The sequence below is a fragment of the Trachemys scripta genome, chromosome 15 (genome assembly GCF_013100865.1).
Source record: "Trachemys scripta elegans isolate TJP31775 chromosome 15, CAS_Tse_1.0, whole genome shotgun sequence".
Taxonomy (NCBI): domain Eukaryota; kingdom Metazoa; phylum Chordata; order Testudines; family Emydidae; genus Trachemys; species Trachemys scripta.
Window position 1 is genome coordinate 21827884 of NC_048312.1, and position 24732 is coordinate 21852615.

At 47.3% G+C, this 24732-nt stretch overlaps 2 protein-coding genes across 3 annotated transcripts in view; both read right to left on the minus strand.

The window, feature by feature from the left end:
- Positions 1-33: 33 nt before the first annotated feature.
- UNC119B (unc-119 lipid binding chaperone B) lies at positions 34-10160 on the minus strand. The gene is made up of 5 exons (XM_034791590.1): positions 9905-10160; positions 7811-7924; positions 6646-6757; positions 6191-6363; positions 34-5241 (listed from the first exon to the last, which is right to left on the minus strand). The coding sequence occupies exons 1-5, from the start codon at positions 10110-10112 to the stop codon at positions 5129-5131; spliced, it is 720 nt and encodes a 239-aa protein (XP_034647481.1). The 5' UTR covers positions 10113-10160; the 3' UTR covers positions 34-5128.
- A 7423-nt stretch (positions 10161-17583) lies between these two features.
- MLEC (malectin) overlaps positions 17584-24732 on the minus strand; it is a 14421-nt gene continuing 7272 nt past the window's right edge. The window contains exons 3-5 of one of the 2 annotated variants that reach the window (XM_034791591.1): positions 22509-22690; positions 22287-22344; positions 17584-20505 (exon numbers count right to left, since the gene is read on the minus strand). In XM_034791591.1, coding sequence (XP_034647482.1) covers positions 20276-20505; positions 22287-22344; positions 22509-22690 — 470 coding nt within the window. In that variant the 3' untranslated portion in view covers positions 17584-20275. Of the gene's footprint in view, positions 20514-22286; positions 22345-22508; positions 22691-24732 lie in introns of both variants that reach the window. The other variant, XM_034791592.1, reaches the window with a different exon arrangement.

Below are 24732 nucleotides of genomic sequence, written 5' to 3' on the forward strand. Positions count from 1 at the left end.
TGTGAGTGAGCCAAGAAACAGTACTCAGTCCCGTTCTTGTGAAAATCCTGGTTTATTACTATTGCTTGGGACAAAATAACATTTTATACAAATAAGTCATCTAGTTTACTCTGGACAAGGAGAGACATGACAAGACACAGTGGAATGAGGATCCAAGGTAGAAGGACAGCAGAGGAGGGAAATATCACAAGCAACTTCATTGATGCTTCTTGCATTCTCTGTGAAAAATATCTTTAAAAAGGAAAAAATATATTTCTGTTAAATCTCCACTGAACTGCTACTGTCCTTTGTAAACTAAGGGGAACCTGCAGTACCCAAGGATCATTCTTGGATCTAAAGGGACAGACATGGATGATATGGAGACAATATGGACCAAGACTTGGAGGGCTCCCAGGGTAAAGGGCATCATGAAGCAGAGAGCCAGTCCCAAGTACAAAGAAATGCTGGGCTTGTTCAAATAACTGATTCACAGAATGAAGCAAGTATGGATGCTGGGTTATATTTCCCCTCAGACAAACCGGTCATGTGAAGGTGTAACGCTACCCATGTCCTGTTACAAATGCTCTGATAGGAGTGCCAAAGCTTTGGGGCACCAAGATGCATTTGCAACTTGCCACCAGCCCAAAGCCCATATCTAATATGCCTATTTTCATTAACAGAAAAACTAAAACAAATCATAAGTCAATATAGATGACCATGATATTTGCTAGTGCTTGTATCTTCCTTGACAGATGAAGAGGAATTGCTTGTTAGACATCACCAGCTACCCATTAGCTTTGTCCTCACCATTAAGCCACAGGGAGAGGGCAATGTTTTATGACTCCAAGAAATACATCTGGTACTCGAGTCGCACATTATGAGACAGCAGTCATCTGTGTGTGTGGCAGGGTAGATGTGGGCTACTATGTGCATTAGGAGGGCATCACAAAGCCCAAAGCTTAATGTGACAAGACTGTGGTTCAGAAGACAAACATTGGATTTAATGAAGTACAGAACCTGGAAGTGAAGTTACCACACTACTTGGCCAAATTCATCTTCCTGCTCCACCACTTACCACAAAATATTATTCATCGCCTTCCTGATTCGTTTCCACTAACATATCCTGTTTTCAAACGATTTTCCCATTATTCCTGGACCCTGACTAGAGAAGCAGAATGAAAATCCCAGCCCAGAGAAGCTGCAATGGGAAGAGACTTCCAGCTCTTCTCCTCTCTGATGAGAAGCACTTAAAACCATAAGGAAATACACAAAGGAAGACAGTTCATAACTAAGGGAGAGAACAGGGACAGCGATACCTGGTCATGTAACACTATGTGACCCTATCACACCAGCTGCAATACAAAATCTTCAGTCACCCATGGAACAGTTGTGCAGGAAGTTTCCTCTCCTCTCTTGCACAGCACATGGGCCTCAAGCAGTCACCTTGAGAATATTTCAGCCTGGTCCCAAGAGGACAAATACTTTATGGAGTTAAGTTTCTGTTTGCATTTTTGGCCCTTTTACTTACAATATAAGCTTAACTCCCCGCTCCCTTTCAAGCCTAGAATATACTAACAAGAGGGAGGTCAGTCTCACACTGATCTCCCACCCACTAACTCCTTAGCCAACACTACAGAAACGTCTGCCTCATTCCGTTAGTACCGGCTCCGTACACATATATACCACGTGGAAATGGACAGTCCATTTGAAGGGGGAGGGGGAAGAATGCGTGGAGATTCCTATTCAGTTCCTCCCTGGTTTGAGGAGCTTGTACTCAGCAGCAAAGGACGCAGACTGAAGGCGAAAAGATTCTCTGCTAATCATGTTTACCATGGGCAGGGAAATACTCCACAGACCCTCTTCTAAAAGGAGAAGCTAACAGCATCCAGGAGAGAGGGAATAATGGATTGTGCTCAGTGGGGGGGAGGGATAGCTCAGTGGTTTGAGCACTGGCCTGCTAAACCCAGGGTTGTGAGTTCAATCCTTGAGGGGGGCCACTTGGGGATCTGGGGCAATATCAGTACTTGGTCCTGCTAGTGAAGGCAGGGGGCTGGACTCGATGACCTTTCAAGGTCCCTTCCAGTTCTAGGAGATGGGATATCTCCATTAATTATTATTATCCAAAACTTCCTCTGCCTGACTAACTCTCCCACGTATAGTGTTGCCCTCTTATATGATGAGCTTTTTTCTCAGCATTCCTTTCTGGAGCTAGCCTTTTAAATCTGGAAAACCAATGCAACTGGCAGCATCTCTCTTTTCCAACTGAGAAGTACCTGTTATGATCTTCAGTTTTCCCTTTCTTATTGCTGAGGAGATGGCAATTCACACGTGAGATACCCAGAGCACCAGTCCTTTCCTCTGCCCTGATCTCTGAGTGCTCAAGATGACCACTGCAGTTTGGAATGGACTCTTCTTCAGCAGCTAATACCCAGTCCCTCATTTCCAGGAACATACTCATGCTAGGCAGATGTATTCTGCAAAACAGCAGCTAGATGGCACCCAACCACTGCCAAATCCTCCTACCTACACTAGATACTATTTAAAGATTTGATAATACATCTTATACATGTTGGGATGTTTGTGTATAGAATATTCCCTGTTGCTGGCTCAGGTGATAACACATCCCTTCTGACTACCTCATTATCCATTAAACTTGGAACAAATACAGACCATCACATTCATAAGAACAAGCAATAAATAGTTGCTTTAAACAGAGAATTAGACAAAAGTCATATTTAAAGGCACCTGGATTTATACTACACACAAGTTCAGCTAGATTTCCCACCAGCTCCTTGGGAATAACTAGTTATCTCCTTAGACATTCCTCTCTTGAGCATCCTGGAACACAACAGGACAGAAAGCACTTTTCTGGGGCAATTGTGTCCTCTCAAAAGAAGTATGATGTACTTATGTGAGAAAGGATCTTTCAGTATCACCATGGCACAGTGCAAGGAGCTCTGGAGACAGCTCCAGCAAAAGAAGAACTAGAGACCTTTCTTAAGATACACCAGCTCTACTGATTCTGAACTAACAATCAAATAGGGTTACATGCACGTCCCTGGGGAAGCTGATGGGTACAAACGGCAGGAGAACTGTTCTTTACCTCCCAGCTTTCTAACGCCACAGCCATACACACACATCTTGACCCTGGTCACCTTTATTCTATTCATGCTCCCAAGGTATTTGTTGTGATGGCCCAAAATTAATGCCCTCTCCAAAACGGAAAAAAGGCATTTGTGGTATCATTCATCATTAACATCCTCCCCTATAACTGAAGGTTCTTTCATGATCCTTATCCCACATTTATTCTCACCTGTTACCTTGTAACTAGTTGATTCTCTGTGCTAGTGCTAACGGTATTCATCTCCTGCCACACAAATGGAACAATGGCTTCCTTTTACGGTGTATATATTAACAAGCCCTAGGTTGTAACATCCACATTCCTACAATTGTGATTTAATCAATATTTAGTCCTGACAAAGCACAGTCTACTTTGGACATTACTTAGCACGACTGGGAACCAGCTGCAGCCAGCGTGTGTATGGCCACAACGTGCATTTCCACTGTCTGAGGGGGACCAAACGATACTGGCACCGATCAACTTGTCTAGCATAGATAAGGCCAAGCTGTTAGACACAAGAGGCAGGCCTGATCAGCAGTAGGGCTGGAGTGCGAATGAATGGCAGGGGTATCAGTGGATCAGGGTATCCAATATGACACCCAGATAAGCATTTCACTAGTGCACATTTGCGTGGCAGAGAGCTAGACCCCAGCTTCACTGCCAGGGACACATATTGTGTCAGTGCCTGACACAAATATTTCTTCCCATCTTCAATGCCAGGTGCTCCATAGGTCTGAAACATACACTTTGGTTTGGCTGCTCTAATAGCTGTAGTAATTATCTCCACAGAAGAAGTCATTAGAAGTTTTCTAAATCTTAAATATAAAATGATCCAGCTAAATAGGTCAAACACTGGCAGAGGCCCAAATCCACATGGTTTAAGGATAAAATCATGTCAGTTCCTGTTGGATCACCACAAGCAGCCACCTCCCAAAAGTGCCTGAATGTCCTGATCTGGGCAGCATTTCGGGCTCAGTTTAATACTAGCACAACCCTAAGCACTGGCCCAAGCAACACAAAGTCGATGAGCTGGTAACACCATTGCCTCTTACTAGAATACCTCTGAAGTGTCACATGGGTTTAAAAATATATAAAAAGACTGAAGCCCGGGAAGATCTGCCTGCTAAGCAGAATGTTCTTCAGGTGACTCTCCAGGTTCTCCCCCAACCTCCAAAGAAAGAGCTAAATGGACAGACCTCCTATCCCCACAGTGCAGCTTGAGCAGAAAAATCTCTCACACAGATGCAGGGGAAATGAAGGTGGCAAGATTAGCTTCAGCCCTAAGGCTGAGCCCCACTCGTAACCCAATTATTCCCTAACAACAGCTCAAGGAGTAGGGAGTCTGGCAGGTTGATTTAATGGCCAATTTAGTGTAATCTCTCTTTTCAAACATGCTGAACCTCAATTCAAATCCCTTGCAAGACATACTTGTAACAGATTAAGGAATCCTGGGAGTGGCCCAGGTCCCTGGAAGCAGAAGGAAGATTCCTGCACCATTTAAAGCTAGATTCATCCTTTCTTGTAACTCTCCCCGTGAGGGATGGGGAAGCAGGGGTGCACACTGGGTGCCAGTCTTAGTCATTCAGACAGACTGAACCATTATGCAGTAAAGAGGTTATCTGTCTGTCAGGCTCCACTGGCTACTTGGAGAAAGCAGATTCTCGTACTGAGAAATAGTTTGCCCACTGGGTGGCACAGGGTGTAACCTAACAACAAAAACCATAACATCAATAATCTGCTAGCAGAGCCTTAGAGTCTCTGATCCAAAACCTAAACAAGGTACCATCAGAAACAGAGAGAAAGCCAGAGGCAAGGTACGTAAGAATGCCAGGGAGGGGAGCGTTGCAGGGAGATTTCCTTTACTGTCACAAACTGCCACCTCAGCCTTCTTGCTTCATGTTTTGAGTCCATGGGTGAAGGAAAGGTTCAGCAAGAGGCCCTGGTGCATGAGACAGCAGCACTTCTCCCTTTGTGCACATCTGGAATGGTTAGGGATAGCACAGCGTCCAGTGGACATGAACGCTATGGTTACTGTCCCCCGTTGTAGGCATAGTCAGCCTTGTTGTGCATGATCAGCTTGTTGTCCACAAAGTAGAAGCTGTCTGAACGGGTTTCATAGGGGTGTTCAACCATCAGGCGGACTGTAGGAGAGAAAGGTCAGTTACACTCATGAGTATTGCATCTGGCACATCCCAAGGGGCAGTGCAGTGTTAGAGGAAAACAAGCATGTGGTAAAAAAAACCTGTGTCACTTTGAAGCTCTGCCCCTAAGGAGAGGTAAGAGAAGCAAACTGGTGTAACCGTGAGAGCCTCAGGAGCTCTGCACTGGCCCACCTGTTCAGCCCATCCCTAGAATGCAGGTCTTCAGCTGTCAAAGCCAACTGGAAGAGGGTGGATCAATTTCACACAGATATTCTGGACCCTGTGTCAGGCCACAGTACAGCAGCACTGAATAAGTACATTCCTTCTCTGAGACCTGCCTGGTGTGGAGTAAGTGGAAAAACTAATGTCACTTGCACGCCCAGCTTGTGTACTCAAGTCACATACAAACTCAGCTCACCCTCCCTCTGCCAGACATACCCAGAGAGTGGCAGAGAGCACTCAACTGTTCCTGTTCAGTCTGTCCCTCAATGGCATGGCACATCTTGTAAAACCATATCTGGAATACTCACAGCTTGCCATCACAGATTGCTCTCCACAGGCTCCCAGAAAAGAAACAACCCCAGTCTGCAGCTGGAGGGGTCAAACCCCAAACAGTGGGTGCTATGAATGTAGGTCTTTGGCCTTTAAGGGAATAGTCTCTCCAAGTCACCATGGTTACCTCTTGGACTATGCATTGAGGCATTATGTGGAAAAGCCACTGTGACTCTGAGGTCACCAGCTGCCAATAAAAGAAAACACCAAACCTCAACCACACAGCATATGAAGGCAACTTGCTCAAGACTACACAGTGAGCCATCAGCAGAGCCAGAAACTGAACCCAGATCTACCTGTTCCTAGTTCCCGGTCCCACCACATGACCACCTATCATCTCAGGGAGAGAGAGCATTTGAACACAGCAGCAGTTCAGTGAGGGAGGAAGGATACCTACTGAGGTCCTCTGAGAGCTGGGGGAACTCATAGATGTGTTCACATGTGTTCCTGCTGCTGGGGATGCAGAAGCCAAAATCAAAGTCAAAGTTCTTCAGCAAGCGATCCCGGAAGTAATGTCTCTCAATCATTCGGAAGTTTGACACTGGCTTGTCTCCCACTGTAAACTCCACTCTGCAGGCATAGGGCAGGAGAAATACACCTCATGAGACCACCTAGCTCACTTCAGACTGGGAGAGGCAGAGAGCCTCAGAGCTGCGGTTATGCAGAACCTAACAATAGGGCTGATATCACTGCTAAACCGAGGCAGATCTTGGAATCTTCCCTGTCACTATTAGCTTCTTTTTCATTTGTATTGTGAACTGGGTTCTCACTAGTCCATTGTTAAGTTCACCTATGGTATCTAAAGTTCCCTGGAGGCATTACTCCCCCCTCTTTGTATGAGCTTTTACTCACGTTGCACCGACTGTCCGGAGACGGAGAAATGCCGGGGTGAACTGATAGCGAACAAAGCGGCCTGCACTGGTGTCCACTTCTCCACTGTCATCCTCATCCTCATCATCTTGCTCTAGAAGAATTTACCAACTCAGAGTTAATCTTCTGATGTTCTAGGAGTAACATGCCGATGGCTTGTAGGTGGTATACAGAAACCATCCAAGACATTGCTCAGACACCTGGCACTGCAATATCTAAAAACTGTTCTTTGATATGCTACTGGCATTAAGAAGTTAACAGAGAACGTTTCATAGCAAACGTTCACAATTGATTACATGGACCAAAATGTCACAAAGATGCATGTCCAGGAATCAACTATGGAAGTACATAGTTACTTGACCACTAGCCTTTTACCTCCAGGATCTGCACTCCAGTCTTCCTTTGGTTACCTACACATAAAGGGACTTTTGGTGCGGCTTAACTATGGAATTTGATAAACCTTGACCTAGTGTTCAGGGGGAAAAAAATCAAACCATATCAGACCACAACAGCAGCACCACATCTATGGGGCATGCAAGTCCCCCAAACACTGGTCACCATCTGTAACAACCTTGCTGAGCCAAGGAGATAAAGGGATCTCTAAGCACAATATTCGCATCCCACAGAGCTCAGAAATGGAAAAACAGTACCAGCCTGCAGCTACTCAGCAGTGGCTTTGAAATGTACTGCCTATATGAGATCACTTCCTAACAACCCTGCGTCAGTAGTGTAACACATGCTATTAAAGCTGCCCCAAATGCTGGCAATTTCAGGGCTGAAAGGATCACAGGGAATGAACTCCCCTCTCACCCGTACAGCTGGTCCTTCATGGTCAGGGTTGAGGCACATTTACAGGGTAGTATGGATGAAGCTTTGTGCTGTACCTATCCCATGGAAAGAGGACTTCAGTCTCCAAGACACCTCTCGCTATCACTATAGTCACTTCACATTCTTTTTTTAGACAGTAACTAGAATATTCGCAGGCAGAGAAGCTCTCAGTCCTGCAGGAATCCTAAGGGATGACACAGGTGAACTCAATACACTATGCATAGTGAAAGATCTTGGTGTTTGGCCTGCCTGGCCCCTTCCCTGCATCCCACCAGAACCCATAATATCTAGCCCTTTCCCCACTGTCAGCAGGTTCTACCTGAAGCAGAAGGCTTGGCAATTTCGAACAGCACTGTTCCTGTCTCCAGGTCCCGGATCTTGAATCTGGTGAAATCGATATTGTAGATGTTGTCCTCAGGTTTGCATAAATAATCTAGGAGAGAGAGGAACATATTAGGGAGCTCTTTTTGCTCACGACAGTCCAGATCAGGAGAAGAAAATATGGGCCACTAACCCATATGCCTCAAAGATTCTCCTCTCAGGTATCAAAAGGCCTTCAGCTACATTAACTGAGCCCAAGCACCTTAGAACGTTTAGGGATATTTCCCAAAAAAGCAAGTTGCCAGTTAGACTAATCAAACAGTACAATGCAGTTCAGCATTTGGACTCAGTGCTGACTGAACCAAGTTACTACTACTCATATGAATATATTGTATCACTACTATAAGTTACTACTACTACTCAGCTATATATACTGAGTGAGCTAATCCAATCAAAGAGGGAAAACGAGGCTATTTATTCAGTATGCCACAGTTTAACACAAGCACCACCTAAGCAGCATCACTCCTGCAAAAAAGCCAACAGGACAGATTGCAAAAGGGAAGGACATTTGGCTCCTGCTTCATCAAAACTACTGGAAAGCGAGAGACCAACAAACTCGAGGAGTAGACTGAACAAGGCTGACAAGCAGTCTCAGAGTTTCAGGGATATTCATCCTAGATAGGCAAGTAAAACAAAACTTTGATGATCTAGCCAATTTAGGACCTAAAACCAAAAATGTAACATCTACACGGGCATGCATGTGGAACTTCACATAAAAATCTGGGTCCCTATGGACCAATAGTCTCAGTATTCCAGACCCTGACAGATTTTGTCCCCCAACTTTTCTGTCTGTGTGAACAAATGTAGCTGGTGCTGTTAAACCAGAAAAGGCTGGATGCCTCAGCACCAAGATGGACCTAGTTGGAAAAGCAGAGATCTGTCACAAGAGTCTGACAACTTCTGCCTTTCTACCTTTTAATCTAGCCAGCTAAATATAGCTGCCGAGAGAGGAAGCAGAGTAGGTCCTTCACCTAGTCTAAACTAGGATGTTTTCTGGAAGGGATACTGGGGTCCCAGGGAAGAGGTGTCCTGGACCGGAAGGAATATTGGGTGTCCTGGCAAGATTACTTCTGGTGTCCTCAGAAGAGGATATCAAGTTCTGCAGAAAGACTGATACTGGAGCCGCAAGGGGCGGGGCGGGTAAGGTATATGGAAGGAGTGGGCAAACTATGGCCCAGAGCCTCATCCAGCACTTCAGACGTTTTAATCCGGCCCTCAAGCTCCAGCCAGGGGGCGCCATGGGAGCTGCAGGGATGGTGCCTGTGGACAGGGCAGCACGCAGAGCCGCCTGGCTGCGGCTCTGTGTGGGAGCTGGAGGGGGTATGTGCAACTGCTTCCGGGAGCTGCTTGAGGTAAGAGTCACCCCGGAGCCTGCACCACTAACCGCCTCCTATGCCCCAACCCCCGGCCCCAGCCCTGATCCCTCCTGCCCTCAGAACCCCTCAGTCCCAGCCCAGAGCACCCTCCTGCACCGCCAATCCCTCATCCCCTGCCCAGACCTGCACCCCCAGCCAAAGCCCTCACTCCCTCCTGCACCTCAACCCCCAATTTCGTGAGCATTCATGGCCCACCATACAATTTCCATACCCAGATGTGGCCCTCGGGCCAAAAGGTTTGCCCACCCCTGGTATAGGGGGTCTCTGGCGGAATGCTAATGGACGCTGGGGGTAAGGTGTACGGGACCCCTCGGGGGCCGATAAGGGGGCCTCGGGGGGTATGGTGTCTAGGGTTTCTGAGGGGATGATAATGGGGTCCCTGGGGGTGAGGTGTGGAGTCTCGGGGAATGATAATGGAGCCTCTGAGGGGCAAAGCGTATGGGGTCCCTGGAGGGGCGCCTCAGAGCAATGGCCACGAGGTCCCCGTGGGCCTCGCACTCGGCTCTGCCGGAGGAGCCCGGGATGATACGTGGGGCAGGACGCCCGCGAGTGGGGCTAGCCTAGGGGGCGCCCGGGGAGAGGGATGACGGGGGTCCCCCAGGGCGGTAGCAGCACGGACGGCCCCGCGGTGCCAGGTCCCCCAGCCCAGCACTCACTCTCCGTGACCCGGCCCAGCCCCAGGACGTGTTCGGGCCGGACGGTCTCCAGCGCCAGCAGCTCGGACTCTGAGCGGGGCAGGGCCGCCCGCGGCGCCGCGTCCCCAGAGCCCCGCCGCCCCCGCAGCCGGCTCAGCACCCCCCCGCTTCCCGGCGGCGGCTTCTTCTCGGGGCCTGGCGCCGCCACCCTCGGCCTCGAGCCGCTCATCGCCCCGCCACCTCTGCCAAGATGGCCGCCGCCTCCCTCCGTAGCTATGGGAGCGAGGGGCGGCGCGTCGGCGGGGTCAGAGGTCACCGGCGCGCTGCTTGGCAACGGGGGTGGCGGCGACGCCGGAAGTACTTCGGCCCCTCTGCTCGGCTCTGAGAGCCCGGCTGGGGACTGAAGCTAAGCATGGTCCACTGCGTGCAATGCCTGGAAGGGGGACCCAATCCGGCAACGCAGAGTCCAGCTCTATTGCGTGGAGCGGTCAAGCGCGTGCTCCGGGCGCTGAGCCGGGGGAGGAGTGGGAGGAGGGATGCCCTGGGATGGGAGCCCTGTGGCCAGTGCCCCACACCCCTTCTCCCTGTGCCCTAACCAGCTACACACTGTTATTCAGCATCAGCTGCCGCCTACGTGGCAGGGATCAGCCCCACCCCCCGTCTTTCCCCCTGAAAGTTACTGTGCAGAGCAAAGCCCAGGAGCTGCTGGGAGTCAGGACTCCTGCAATGCTGGGCTGGCTCTGCGCCACATCAGTGCTATAGCTCTCTCGGGGGCAGCTCGCTGGTACAGGGCTGGTTACTGGGTCCTGCACTCACAGCCATAGGTGGGGACACTGAGCAATCTGCAGAGGAAGAGCTCTGCTCACAAAGGACATGGACAGACAGAGCACTACAGGGGGACACTTATGCTTTGGTGAATTGATACTAAGTAATCAGAACCAGTTTGGATGGGAATCTAAATTGTTACAAGAAAATAGGGCATAAGGCCCATTTCTCAGTCCTGCTAAGAACAGCTTTGTATTCTGCACTGTGGATGCCCTAGTCACATCTCCTCTGCATGCCATTGGAGACACAAAACCCCCTTCCAGCTCTGCCCACATGCAGCCTTCCCTCTCAGGGCACAGCAGAGCTGAAATAGTGTAATTTCTAAAACTAGCCCTGGATCTGCAGTATGATCAATATGTCTGAGCACACAAGGAGGCACCTAGGGCACATTAACATTTCAGAGGGTTGCACAGATAGTATGCTAGTCTGTGTGTTCACACCTACATCTCAGTCTGAACAACACTTTTGCTCTGCTCAGTCCGTGGCTAGTGTTCACTCATTTTAACAGTGTTTTTTTTAAGTTATAGATGAAGCATCTGCTTCCAGCCATAGCGGAGTCAGTCACTGCAGAGATTCTAAGGCGGATGAATTTGGGCTGACAATGCAGAGACTCCTAGGAATTAATTGAAGAGATGAAAACAGCACTGCTCCCACACACGGCTTCAGGGACTGAATTATCCTCTGATGCGTCATGAGGCCCCATTTCTCCCAGTAGCTGTAGTTAGAGAGGCAGCTCTAACCCTTAGCAAGCACAGATTTGGAGCAAGTAGAAGCATTACTATATTACTCATTAATTTAATTGAAGAAAGTATCTTCTGGGGCAGCAATTTAATTACAGAGGATGGGTAGCTTCCATCCCTGAGGAGAGAGAGGAGCAGTAGCATCACAAAACAGTGGTAAGTCATTTCACTTAATGAAGTGGTTACAAGTTGTAGTTTCTTGATCTCCCAAGCACCAGCCCACACAGCCAGTAGGGGTCTGAACTCTATAACTAAGGCCACAGGCTTCCATGAATTTTTGGATATTGCCCACGACCTGTCAGACTTTTTCTAAAAATACCCGCGATGACAAGATCTTAACCCTACCTATAACTATTCCATTTTGGTAGTGGGCCAACGCAGCGGCAGACTTACGATCTAGGATACCTTCGCTCACCACACCAGCCTCCAAGTACCTGACCCAACCTCAGGCTGAGTGGTTTTGCTTTTTGCACCTCCCCTCCTTCCTCTGCATGTTTATTGAGGAAGTAAGCTGTGTAGGACAGAGCCAAGACTTCCTACATCTTTGTAAAGCCTCAAACACAACTATTATTCACTTCCAGGTGGTCTCTGGACCAACAGCTGGCGCTGCTTCAAAGAGAATGCACTAAACTCCCTGCTTTTCTACCCCCAAAGAAGCAAATGCCTGTACTGCAGTTGGGAGAAGCTGACAAGTGAGGCAGGGCTCTCTGCTGTATCCGAGTCTCCCTGCCTTCTCTCCTCTTTTCAGATCCCCAATAGCCTCCTTTCCCCCAATCTTACCATCAATTACTACAAACTTATCCATTGCAAAGATTGACTCGGGACACTGCAGTTAGACAAGCCTACCTAGTCATTTCATGTGGCAGCTGCTGCAGCTTCTCCTTGTGGGGCTGTGTCATTTTTACCATCATGCACCGCCGTGACATCCTAACGCAAAGGGATCTAACAAAGATTGTTCCTTTTAGTTTTTGATAATGCTCATATGTAAGTGTTCACAAGTCACTGGGGTGAGTGTGTGCAGCTGACTTTGGTGATGGTGGGGGGGAGGAGGGGGGGATGGACACACACATTGTTTGCCCTGCCTATTTCAGACACACGTTTTTGGCCCATGGATGTCATCTCTGGTAGAACTCCTTGGAGCATCATCCTGAAAAAGGGAAGAGTTACTAAAGAGTGAAAACAACCCACCATCTTCAGTTTAGTTACACAATATTAATAAGGGTATTTTAGGAGCCACCTCCAACAGCCCAATGGAAAAGAAGGAGTGCTACTCTCCACCACTCTCCTCCCTCCCTGCAGCAGGTAGCTTTGTGTAGGAAACGGATGGAGCTTTTCCTTCCCTCCTCACAGGCCCCACCTGAAATGCTGGCTGGGCCATTTAGTAAGGCCTTATCTACACATGAATACACAGCGGTGGCACTGTCCCTAGATTGATGGGATCTGCCATACACCCAGACCTTCTTCCAGCAGTGGTTCTCTGGGCATCCCTTGATGCAAGTTACCTTGTACCCAAATACCCAACCTGGTAGTGGCCAAGAAAATGCTGTACACTCAGCTCAAACACCCAGCCACATTAGTGTCTCCAAAGAATCCTTACAGCGTTCAGACCCTGCTGCTGAATCTCTACACACTACCTGTTAATTAATAGCACCTGCCATGCCACAAGTGCTGCCCTGTAGCTCAGGGGAAGGTGGCAACACCCGAATAAGTGGGTAACCCTGATACCCTCTCTTTGCTCAGAGCTGGGTCCCCTTCCCCCCTCTTCTGTCTCAAGCAAAGATTGACATAGATCATAATACACCCATGAGGCAGAATCTGCCTCCATCCTGCCTAATCGGAGCCAAGAGCCTCTTCTACAGGTGGATTGTAAATGGACACAGCTAGGCCCATCTCAGCACTTCAAGGAATCTTATTGTGCAGTAAAAAACACGTGTTTGTTTGTTTGTTTTTTTAAAAGCACCAGATGCTCCAAGTGACAATATAATTTTGTTTATTTTCCTTTAATACACTGCTGGTTAAAACTGCCAGGCAGTAGATTTCAGAACATTCCCTCAACCAAACATCCTGGGAAAATTAAAAAATAAACAGCTACATGTACCAAAAATAAAATAACCCACCCACACACCCAACTCTTCTCCCCAAAAGAACAAGTCTTTGCAAAGCCAGTCTAATCAGAAATAGACGTCTGTGCTTTTAACCCAGGGCCTAAGATTGATACAAACAGTCACCGCAAGTTGTTATAACACAAAGCAATGTACAGTAAAAAAAACAAATAAAAATAAAAAAATCCTCCTTCAAAACCCTTTAGTACTGATTACTAATACAGATGAAGATTTACCCCAAAAGAAATTAATATTTCTCCCCATATTGCTATATCCTTCATGGTCATTCAAGTCTTGCAGCCTTGAGTAGAGCTTGCAACTGTGTGGTTCTTAATGCTCAACAAATCAGCTGACTGCAAGAAGCCAGTGTTCCCTTAGCAAGGAGGGACCTGCAAGCAGCTCATTCAGGCCTTGTCTACACAACCATATCCAAGTCCTGGAACCCATTTACAACACAGTTAAGAGTTGCTGTGCAGATGGGACCCAAACATTGTCACTGTAACTGGGCTAAAGCCTTGGGCAATCCAGGCTATTTCTCCAAAGACCCTGAGAACTCTACTTTTGTTTCATGCAGCCTGGAGCCACCTTACAGACTGGTTAGTTTCTTAAGCAGAAAGAGCTTGAGTGCAAGAAGTCTCCAGGAGCAGCCCTGGCCCAAGTTTATCAGCCTCTACTGGGTGTTTTACTCACTCCAAGATCCTGACTGAACATGCTTGGATTAAAACCAAATCACTGAGAGAGAACAAATAAGCACACCCCTAACACACATGAATAAGAAATAACTATGGCTCAAAGATTTTGCATTTCCTAGATTCACACACACTAAGAAGAGTTTCTGGTTAAACAAGACTTGTTAAAAACTGCTCTTGACACCTGTCTGAGCTGCTGTTTCCCACTTTCCCTGGGATTAATCTCTACCCACAGCCTCCTGAGCCTTTGCTGTTTGCTATGGATTATTCACATTTCCTGAGCAGACAGCACTCTCTCTGGGAGGGAAGAAAGCACTTCTGTATTATTATTTTTTTTAATAAAACACTTATTGGGGGTGAAAAATAAAAACCAATGTCAGCAATGAGAGTCATGCTGATTAGACCAGGCACAGAGCACCCCAGGGCATTTCCCTGATCTCTTCAGAAATAGTTCTTTAATATATAGCTATAAACTCTGAGTAAGCCAGAGTCCAGGAAGACAGAACCCTGGCTGCAACCTCCTCCTCACAGACCAATGCCAGAAGTTAAGTACACCTGCTACCATAGTCTTAGGATGAGTCTGTTCAGATTGGATGTGAAATAATCACAAGTTTCATGGGTCTGAAGCATCCCCTAACCGTTACGTCAAGATCAGGAACTTGTGGGAGGAGTTCTCAGTTCCAACCCACATTATATATTCCTCCTCAAGAAAACATACCTAAGCTTATTTAAAATTAATCACTGGATAAAAACTGGTGGAAACAGAGGCAAGTGTGTAAAAAAAACCCCAAACCTAGTCCCATTAGACCTTTGCATGGATTTGTCATGGAGATGTAGCAGAGCCAGATAGTGGAATTGATTCTGAGATTCCAGACCCTGCTCTCCCTGGGATTCCCACTAAGCAGATCTCTCTCCTGCCCTAATGGGCACAAGGAGCAGACAGATGCCGCAGAGGGTCTGCTACTAGCAGGAGTTTAAGAGAAGTTTTATCCCAAACCACTTTCTCAGAATCTGTTACAAATCAAGAGCCATGCAGACTCCAGTAGTTTTCTATCCCTTTCCAAAGAGACTGTGCAGGCTACAGCTGAAACTGGACTATGTTTCCAATGGTTGCTGCTAGTCCAGTCTCAACCACAGGAAAGCCAGGGATGAAGTACTGTATTCTGCTCTTGGTTTAGAGTCCCTGCCACAATTGCCACTCTAGGGGAAGCCCTTTGCTAGCAAGGTCCTGATGCGGGATGGGGCTGACATCATGCCATAAACTACGCTACTGCTACAGAAGCAGGATTGAAGCCATGCTGAAGGCCAAGCTCCTACCCAAAATCTGACCTTCACCAAGCCCCTGAAAACAATGGACAGATGGGCACAATGTTTCCTGGGAGCTCCCATCCCTCTGAAGATTTCTTTGGGGAGAGCAAACCTGAAGGAGCCCACCAGTTCCCCTATCATATCCATTACTATGCATCCAGACAGCAGAAACTATCAGAGGATATTCACAAGTAGCACCGTACTTCAGCTAGGACATTCCAGAGCATGGATATCAGGACGGTAAAATAATACCCCCTGCTTTTAGAGGGGGAAGTGCCTGGATCAGGGACCAGCTCCTCCAGGAGTTAGATTTAAAGAGGAAACAGAAGTTCCTTGAAACAGAAGCTTCTTCCAACAGACTTGTGATCAAACCACAGCAAAAAGGCACCAAAAATGAACATAAGAATTTGCTTTGGCATTCCACTTGCTTCCACCTGCAATCCCAGAGGGAAAGGTTAGATACTGTTCCATTCACACAAACACTACAGTACAAAGTTACAGGGCTGGTTTAAAGCTACTAACGCCCACAGAATTCAGAGTTAAGGAAGAAACAGATCCTCACTCTCCCAACTGCACTGCGGAAGAAGGGCTCAGGTGTGTAAGGCTGCCTACTATTCTGAGATCCCACACCCTAGGCACAGCAGGTGGGGAGGAAAAACAAACCAAAGAATCTCCACCTGTAGTTTGAATACCCTGGGCTGGGAAGGTTCAAGTCAAGCCCATATCATCATCACATTGCTTTTTTTATGCTTTTAGAAAAAAACCTTTTCTAAACAATCTGTCCAACAGACCACAACTGTCCATCCTCAGGCTTCTCAAGGTACACTGAGCTCTGGCCTGAAAGTACTCACTCTACCCTGCCCACTATTGCAAGGACGCGCACACCCAGGAACCAGGTCCGTATCTGCCCGCTGCTGTTTTGTTTGTGATGCTGAATTTTTACACTACCTTGATTGTTTCTAACTGGTCTCCTAATGCACTGGCCTGCATTATAGACTAACGGAGTGTAAGGCCATGGAAAAGCTCCTCCTTCAGGGAAGCAGAATAGCGGTGCAGCCATTCCAAAGGCAAACAGCCAGCCAGAGTTTGCAACGTGTCATGGAAGCAATCACTGACTCTCCACTCATTTCCACCATGCAGCAGCCTCACCTGCTGATTGTATTTGTTCAACCTCCATCCCTAAATACAAATGGAAACCAACATCAATGAAAGACAACGGCTGAACGATAAGATATTCCAACATATCAACAACAGAAAAATAAAGTAGCCCTAAACCACCACCACCCCCAAGCCGCGTACCTCTTGCCAGTCTTAACCAGCTGAAATGCAGATGCAACTAGGAAGAGATCTAGGCAAAAGCGAGCCACAATCGGACCTCAATATCCATTCATATGTTGGATGGGTCCCTCCGACCAACGCATCCCCCCACCCCCATCCTTCAATATCCTTATTTAAAAAATAAAAATAAAGCACGTTTCATTTGTCCCAAAAAGACCCTTCAAGTGAAGTCTGAAGCTGCCAGAAAGGGAAGGGTTGGAACAGGAAAGCAAAAAGGAAAATTGTTTTATTATAGTACCATCATGGGGCCAGGAGACCCAGCAAGCAGCTGAGGGAGGGAGGGAGCGAGCCCAAACCCATGTGAGTACCTCACCCCTAGTGCAGAAGATAAGGCTTGATAACCAAGTTATGGGTAAACAGAGCAAAAAATATTCCAATTAAAAAAAAATCAAATAAACTGAATTAATTTTATTTGAAAAACATAGGCTGCAACACACAGAAGCCTAATGCTGTGCCGGCTACACCTAAAGACACGCTGCTTCAGCCTCAGGTGGGAGTCCAGGACAGAGCAAGTGCATTGCCACTATTAGAAGGAACGGGGGGGGGGGGGGGGGGGGGGGAGGAAATCAGCTACCCTGGCCTTGCAGAGGAATGGACTAATCTAACAGGCCTCTTCCATCTCTAACGCCTATGATCCTAGATGTGGGCCCTTGGGCTCAAGCTGTGCAAGGTGCAGGGGCTGAGAAGTGCTGAAGGAGACTTGTGTCTAAGAAATGCTGGCATCTCAGGGGAAGAGAAGAGCACACTCCTCAGTTGGAAGGCTTGTTGTTTTCAAGACCAAATTCTTGGTTTGCCTAATGAATCGGGGTAGTTTGTGCTGAACCCAAGAAGTTCCTGCTATTTGATTAAGGTTCCAAACCCTGTGCTGTTCTAGTGTGTTAGAGTGATCAGATGATGGCCAAAGAGATCCGGGGAAATCATAAGGTTAGACAAAATTTTACAGACATTGCCACTCAGAATAAAAAATGTCCTCAAAATACCCCTTTTTAATTGACTCATACATTAAAAAAATAAGCATTTAGGAGTGATACGAGTCCAGGAGGAGACAGCTGAATGAAGCTGCTAGTCCCAGGCCTCCCAGTGTTTCAGAACTTGGCTTGCTCTGGAGATCTACTGCTGGCCTTCTCCTCCCCGTGGGTAGGTTTCATTACAGTCAAGCATTCTCTGACTGTTTTACCAACTGAACTGCTTGTGCGAGCATTAGTGGCTGACAGTAGCAACGGGAGAAAGCTCAGTTGGATCCTATATTCTGCACTGGACTTACAGAATCAGAATTGTGGTTAAACACAAAGCAGCAATGCACTTGCTCAGAAAGATGGCTGCTTTGGGGACCAATGCTCTGACAGTGTCCCTAGCTCCTGTCTTGGCACTCATGGCTGGGCAACACTTTCCACAGCTTGAAAATTAATAGGAAGAAACTAAATGCCTTGGCTTCTGTAAACAGACTATTCATAGAGCTCTGCTGACCCTTCACCAAGAAGCTCTGTCTAGCTTATCAAAAGGCTAGGTGTGAGTTGAGCAGCTACATACAATTGTGCTCAAAAGCAATTGATAGGAAAAGTCAGAATCCAGGCAGGAGCAGCAGGGGGATTACTTCTCAGTCAAGCTGCATGGTATGAAGCAGATGAGATGCTTGCCAAAAGAAACAGATTTAGCCCAAGGCAAAGAGAATTCTGCCCTGAGGATCCAGAGGTCGGATGTTATTAGAATGAAAGCTGACAAGGCTGGTGTCTCAAGCTCCAGAGAATACCCTTTACCCTGGCTGTGCAAGGTGCCGGGCACTTCCTGTGAGGAAAGCAGCACGGCCAACTCCCATAAGTCAATGGGAACTGAAGCTGCTCAGCACCTTGCAGATTCAGATCTTAAGTGATGCCAGCTGCTCAAGGACCTCCAGTTCCAGACCAGGAAGAGTGTGTGGATTGCACATTGCAGCCTTTTGTTTTCCACACTGCTCTCCTGATTACACAAGACTCAGATCCAGAGCGAAGCAGCCTCTCCTGCCACCCCACTCAGAGAACACATGCTCTTCATGCGGGTGCAGAGTCCACTTTCAGTGGGGGAAAGTGAACAGGGTAGCTCAGACCTATCATCAGGTGACCCTGGAAGCTGACCAGACTGATCTACAGCAGTTTCCATCCATTTCAGATTCTCCACAATGGATGGACACGCTTATCCTACAGGACTGCGAGGCTGGGCACCTTGGCACTTGCCAGCATCCAATTCTTTGGCATATCCTGATATTCCAAAGCCTACGCAAGATAGTTAATGGTAGGTACAGACTGCAATCTCATATTACTGCAGACTGGATCAGATCAATGCAGCTGATGCAGAAGGATTAGAGGGTCATTGGAAAGTGCTTCAAGGGTTGCACTACTCTGTCTTAAGGCTGCCAGACTATTGATCATAGTAGGGATGCACAAGCATTGGGGGCTCAAAGCCTCAATTTTTTTGGTCACCTGGTTCTCAGCCCCTCCAGGGGAGACACTGTACACTAGAGAGGGCAAGGTGGGATGGGGCTTGAAGTGAGCCACTGCAAAGAAAAATATTAAAAAGGAAATAAAAGCCACAACTGATACAGAAACCAAACGCATCCGGGGCAAAGACTCTGCAGCAAAAAGCCAGCCTATTGCAGGTCACAGCAGAACCCCCGCAGCAACGATCTAACGTTACACAATTATCAAACTAGGAAAGTCTCTCCCAACTGGTGCAGAAAATCAGGCCAAATAATTCCCTCAGCTCTTTTTGCAACTCACTCTAAAGTTGGAACCTTTCCTGGAGACCCATCAGCAAGTCTGAGCCTGTGTATCTTTAGGACAGAGAAGTATCGTGCATTTTGCTACACACATTCAGATAGCTGTTGAAAAGCCAGTCTCTTTCCCCCATAATTGTTAGTCACCCAAAGGCACCAGAACATCTGTGCACACTTCTGACCAAAACACTCATCTAGGTCTCACTTCAAAGGCTGTTTTCCAGGCAACATTCAGAGAGTGCTTCCCTGCTTAGCTTCTTAAGCTGAGACCAATTATCCACCTGGCAAGGGCACAGCGTTTGGGTCACGCAGCTTCCTCTCCGTGCGAGATATGGACCAAAGTTCGCCAGCATCAGCTTCCTACAGCCCAGACAGCCAGCAAGGATCCAGTTTAATTTCAAGTGCCCCGAAGCGGACGGGATGCTGCTTATGGTGCAACAGGGGAAGCCAAGGCCTCGCTGCTCGCTGGCTGGGGGAAGGCGAGCTCCCCCCTTTACCTGTACCTGCCGTTCATTCCAAATGAACTTTTTTTCCCTTAAATTATGAAAAATATGGAGAAACTGAAAGCAACCGCATTTGGTCCGACTCCTTTCCTCCTGGCCTGCGACCCCTGCCACTGCATCTCTGCACGGGGCTTGCCCTCACAACCGGCAAAGGCAGAAGAGGGTAGGAATGAAGACACCAAAGGCCACCAATATAGGAAACATGAGGCTGCTGTTGTCCGAGGCGTAGGGGTTTGGTGTCCGGGGGCCTGACTGAACCCGGTTCTTATTGGCCTGTTTTTTAATGCTGGAGCCTTCATCATACTCTTCTTCATCTTCCTCATCCTCTTTTTTCTCCAGGCCAGGGTGAGGCTGCAGCTTTGGAACATCTGTTGGAAGAGAAAGAAATTCACTATTGTGAACACTGCAAAGAGCTGAGAGGATTCCAACAGGCAACTGACTCAAGCTGTCCCTTTGTGACCTGTCCCAACCCACACCCAGCCAGTTGAACAGGGTACATGGGGCACCCCATAGACAGGTACACATTGCCAGGACTCCACTCCAATACAAGCACCCTAATTCATGGAGATACTTCGATGGCTCCACTCTCAGCCTGTGAAGCAAATATTAGTATATGAATAAGGCCCTACCAAATTCACAGCCATGAAAAACGCATGATGGACTGTGAAATCCGGTCTCCCCCCATGAAATCTGGTCTTTTGTGTGCTTTTACCCTATACTGTACAGATTGCACAGGGGAGAAAGCTGGGCGGCCGGAGTACGGTGGTTGTTGGCCAGGCACTCAGCTCTGAAGGCAGAGCCGCTGCCACCAGCGGCAGCGCAGTAGTAAGGGTGGCAATACCATACCAAGCCATCCTTACTTTTGCGTTGCTGCTGGCAGCGGCTCCGCCTTCAGAGCTGGGTGCCTGGCCAACAGCTGCCGCTCTCCGGCCGCCCAGCTCTGAAGGCAGCGCCGCCACCTGCAGCAGCGCAGAAGTATGGGTAGCAGTACCACAATCTCCACATAATAACCTTGCGACCCTCCCACAACTCTTTTTTGGGTCAGGAACCCTACAATTACAACACCATGAAATTTCACATTTAAATAGCTGAAATCATGAAATTTACTATCCTAAATCCTATGACTGTGAAATTGACCAAAATGGACCGTAAATTTGGTAGAGCCCCATTATGAAGAACCCGCCTGTGAGGACAGAGCAACATCACCACTCTCCAGCTTCTCATTCAGGAAGAGCTACATCATGAAGCACGTTTGCCCCATCCCAACCTCTAATGCTCCTGGCAGCCTTATAAGACCCCAGGCAGGACCAAGACTTACTGCCTTGATAACCAAATGCCTCCCAACCCGTAAATGGAGACCTATCTCACAGCAGCTTCCCCATAACCTGCCAGTGCCACTCCTCGTATTCACCAAAGCAAAGCAATATGCATCCCAACCCACACCCCAGTCCTTGCTGGTCTGAGACCTGAGTTCAAACTCCCCACACAGCAAGAGACTGTGCTGCCACTAGACCACAGAGCCAACTCCTTGCCTGCAGGGTAGGAATCCCTGATCTCTAACGCAGCAAACAGACCCACCATATGACGAAGATTTCATCTGAGTGCTCTGACACACAGCAACGAGAGAGCAGGGACTCCTGCTAACTCTTCCCACAAAGCACACCCCACACAGAGATATTTCGGGAGATTAAGTCTGGGAAAATTGCAGCTGCATCCTCAGAGCCAAAGGGGCAGAAGCCCAGTGTGGACCGAAAGCACTAGGCCAGAAAAATTGGATGATAACTAGCTAAAGAGGTCTCCAGAGCCAGATCTTTGCAGAGCTGCTCACAATGTCTAGCAGCCAAAGAATTTAGCTATTAGCCAGTTTAATCGCCACTGAGAATGAGAAGGCCCCCAGTTTTTGAATTAGACACACAACCTACTTTCCAAATGAAGCAGCCTCATATACTTAGAGTGAAGGACTGGGGAGACAACACACCTGTGATGCGCTAGGACAAAACTTCACGGGGGACAGCTGAGGGAGATGGGCCTGGCTGAGACAGGTCAGTTAAGGCTGCTACTATACGGAGAGTGCTATACACATGCTTTAAAAGGAAATCGATTGCCCTCCAAGCTAAAAGGCTTGAAGGATTATTAGTTAAAAACTTACCATCCACTGTTCCTTGCAGGATGTATAGTGCACAGATTTTCGGATTGTCGTAGTATCCCTAGCGAAAGGGAAGACAAAGGTCAATGCTGTCAAAGAAGGAATACCCCCCACCCATCAAAGTCACTTCCCCTCTCCCTATACACATCCGCATCATGTGGCATGGTGTGAGGGATTGGGTGGAGAAGAGAAAGAAGGGGCTTTCCCCTAGCCAGGGTTTGTTACCTTGACAAACTCAATGTGGAGCTTTCCTGTGAATGTAGAAACCTCTCCCTGGACACTCAGCTTCCCCTTTCTGATGCTGATGGGAATGATCTCGTCGTGAGCTGTGCTATGTCCAACTCGGTCAAAAATGTCCAAGTCCTTCACCACCACATGGCCATTCAAGCGCACATCAAACACCTTCAGGGGTGGAAGAGATTGTAGAGAGTATCAGAGGGGAATCAGACACATGACTGAGAGGGGACAGGACAGAAATAGTCTGTGCTCATTACAAAGCCCGGGAGACAAGAGTTATTACTGCACGTGCCACCAAACCAATGCAGATTCTCTGTGCATATGGCAATCTGTCTCCATATTGAGAAGGACCCACAGCCCAAAAATAGACCACAGAAGTTAAACAATTAAGCCCTTTCAAAATGGTTTCAAATAGACAAACCTGTATCCTGCCTCTAACACGTCTCCATAACTACTGTTCAGTACTGAGGACTGCAGGGAGTTTTATTAGGCCCTATCCTCAGAAGTACCATGCACCCACACCTCCCGTTGACTCGAATGGGAGCTGTTAGTGCTCGGCACCTCTGAAAATTGTGCTCTTGGCTTTTTAATCCCAGTAGTCTGGTGGTAAAACAGGGGAAGGAGAGACATGAGGGAAAGAGATGAGACCAGACACAGAAGAAAGGGGAGGAGTTAGGTAAAGAGACTGAACAGCTAACTGAGCGGAAGCTAATCTCTGGGCTGCGGTGACTCAAGCATCACTCATAGCCTGGGATACCATCACAACTGGGTAAAGGAGCAAACAAAAGGAAGTATGTTAGTCCTTAAATCCTACAGAACTCTATTTTGTCAGGAGAGCCACCTGTTCACATCCAATTATTTCCATCCTTCTGATCAGCCTCTACAAGCCAATGTTGCTGCTTAAAATAATCACCAAGTAGGAAGCAGCATGGTCCAGTGGACAAGGTATCAGGACCAGGGTTCTAATTCCAGCTCTTCCATTGAGTTATTGTGTGGCCTTGACCCCCCACGTGACTCAGTTTTCCCAACTGCAAAATGGGAATCACAAAGGTGGGCAAGAATCATTAAGTGCTTAGATGTTTCCAGAAGAAAGGTGCTATACAAAAGTCAAGTGTCAGTCACATTTCACTATATAAAGTCAGTTGAAGACATGACTTCACAGACAAGTACATTGAGCTCTACTTTATATTAGAAATTGATATGGGAGCTCAGGATCGCTTTGGAATGCATCTTTAGGAACAAGTTCATCCCTAGGGCAGCTCCACTGGGCTCAGTGGAGTTACATTAGAGATGACTGTAACCCTTAGTACATTTCTTTCACCCCTTTCTGTGGCTACTCCTACCCATGCATATAAAACACCACAGATGGTGATGTGCAAGAGGGCAGAGGGGAGCTGTGATCCTAAGAGCCCCTTAATACCTTGTGGCAAAGGGTTCACGGTCATGTAACAACAACTTCAATCAGGCCTGACAAACTCACTATACCTATCACATTGCAGTCATGGTATTTATCTATAAAGAATCAAATGAAAACTTAGATCATACTGGTCATCATAATCATTAAGAACAATTAAGAAATGGCAGGTGTATACTGGAAATATGTTTAAACCCAGCAAAGCAGGCAGGATTAATAAACAAAGTGTTCCTAGACAAAGGAATGCTGATTAACTTGTCTCCCTAATCCTCCAATGTAAACCGAGCATGATAAAAGCCAACATAAGCAATCTTCATTTGCATATTAAGTCAACAGGAAAGGCACATTAACAAAAGGATGAAAAAGACAGCATGAATAACACAGCGCCTGCATGCCAGCAGGGGACAAGAACTTTATCTAGGGTTACCCTTCAGAAGAATACACTTTAAAGATTTGCTGTTCCCTCTGGGGACTCATTTCACTGAGACACACTCCGGGTAGAGGGGAGATACATGAAAAAACTGGATCCTGGTTTGATTGAAAATCCATAAACTTTGTGAAAGGCCTTTGAGGGTAAGAAAAATGCTTCAGCCAAAGGACTATAGCTCATTAAGTTATGTTTACTCTTCGAAGCATGTTAATACTTTGTTTTATTTGTAACCATATCTGTTTCCACTATCTTTACTCAGGTTTCAGAGTAGCAGCCGTGTTAGTCTGTATCCGCAAAAAGAACAGGAGTACTTGTGGCACCTTAGAGACTAACAAATTTATTAGAGCATAAGCTTTCGTGGACTACAG

Coding starts and splice junctions, on each gene's coding strand:
- UNC119B (XM_034791590.1), bottom strand. CDS start 10,112: ATGAGCGGCTCGAGGCCGAGGGTGGCGGCGCCAGGCCCCGAGAAGAAG. Junction 6,364..6,645: donor CTCCGGACAGTCGGTGCAAC/GTGAGTAAAAGC, acceptor CTATGCCTGCAG/AGTGGAGTTTACAGTGGGAG. Junction 5,242..6,190: donor CCAGCTCTCAGAGGACCTCA/GTAGGTATCCTT, acceptor TCTCTCCTACAG/TCCGCCTGATGGTTGAACAC.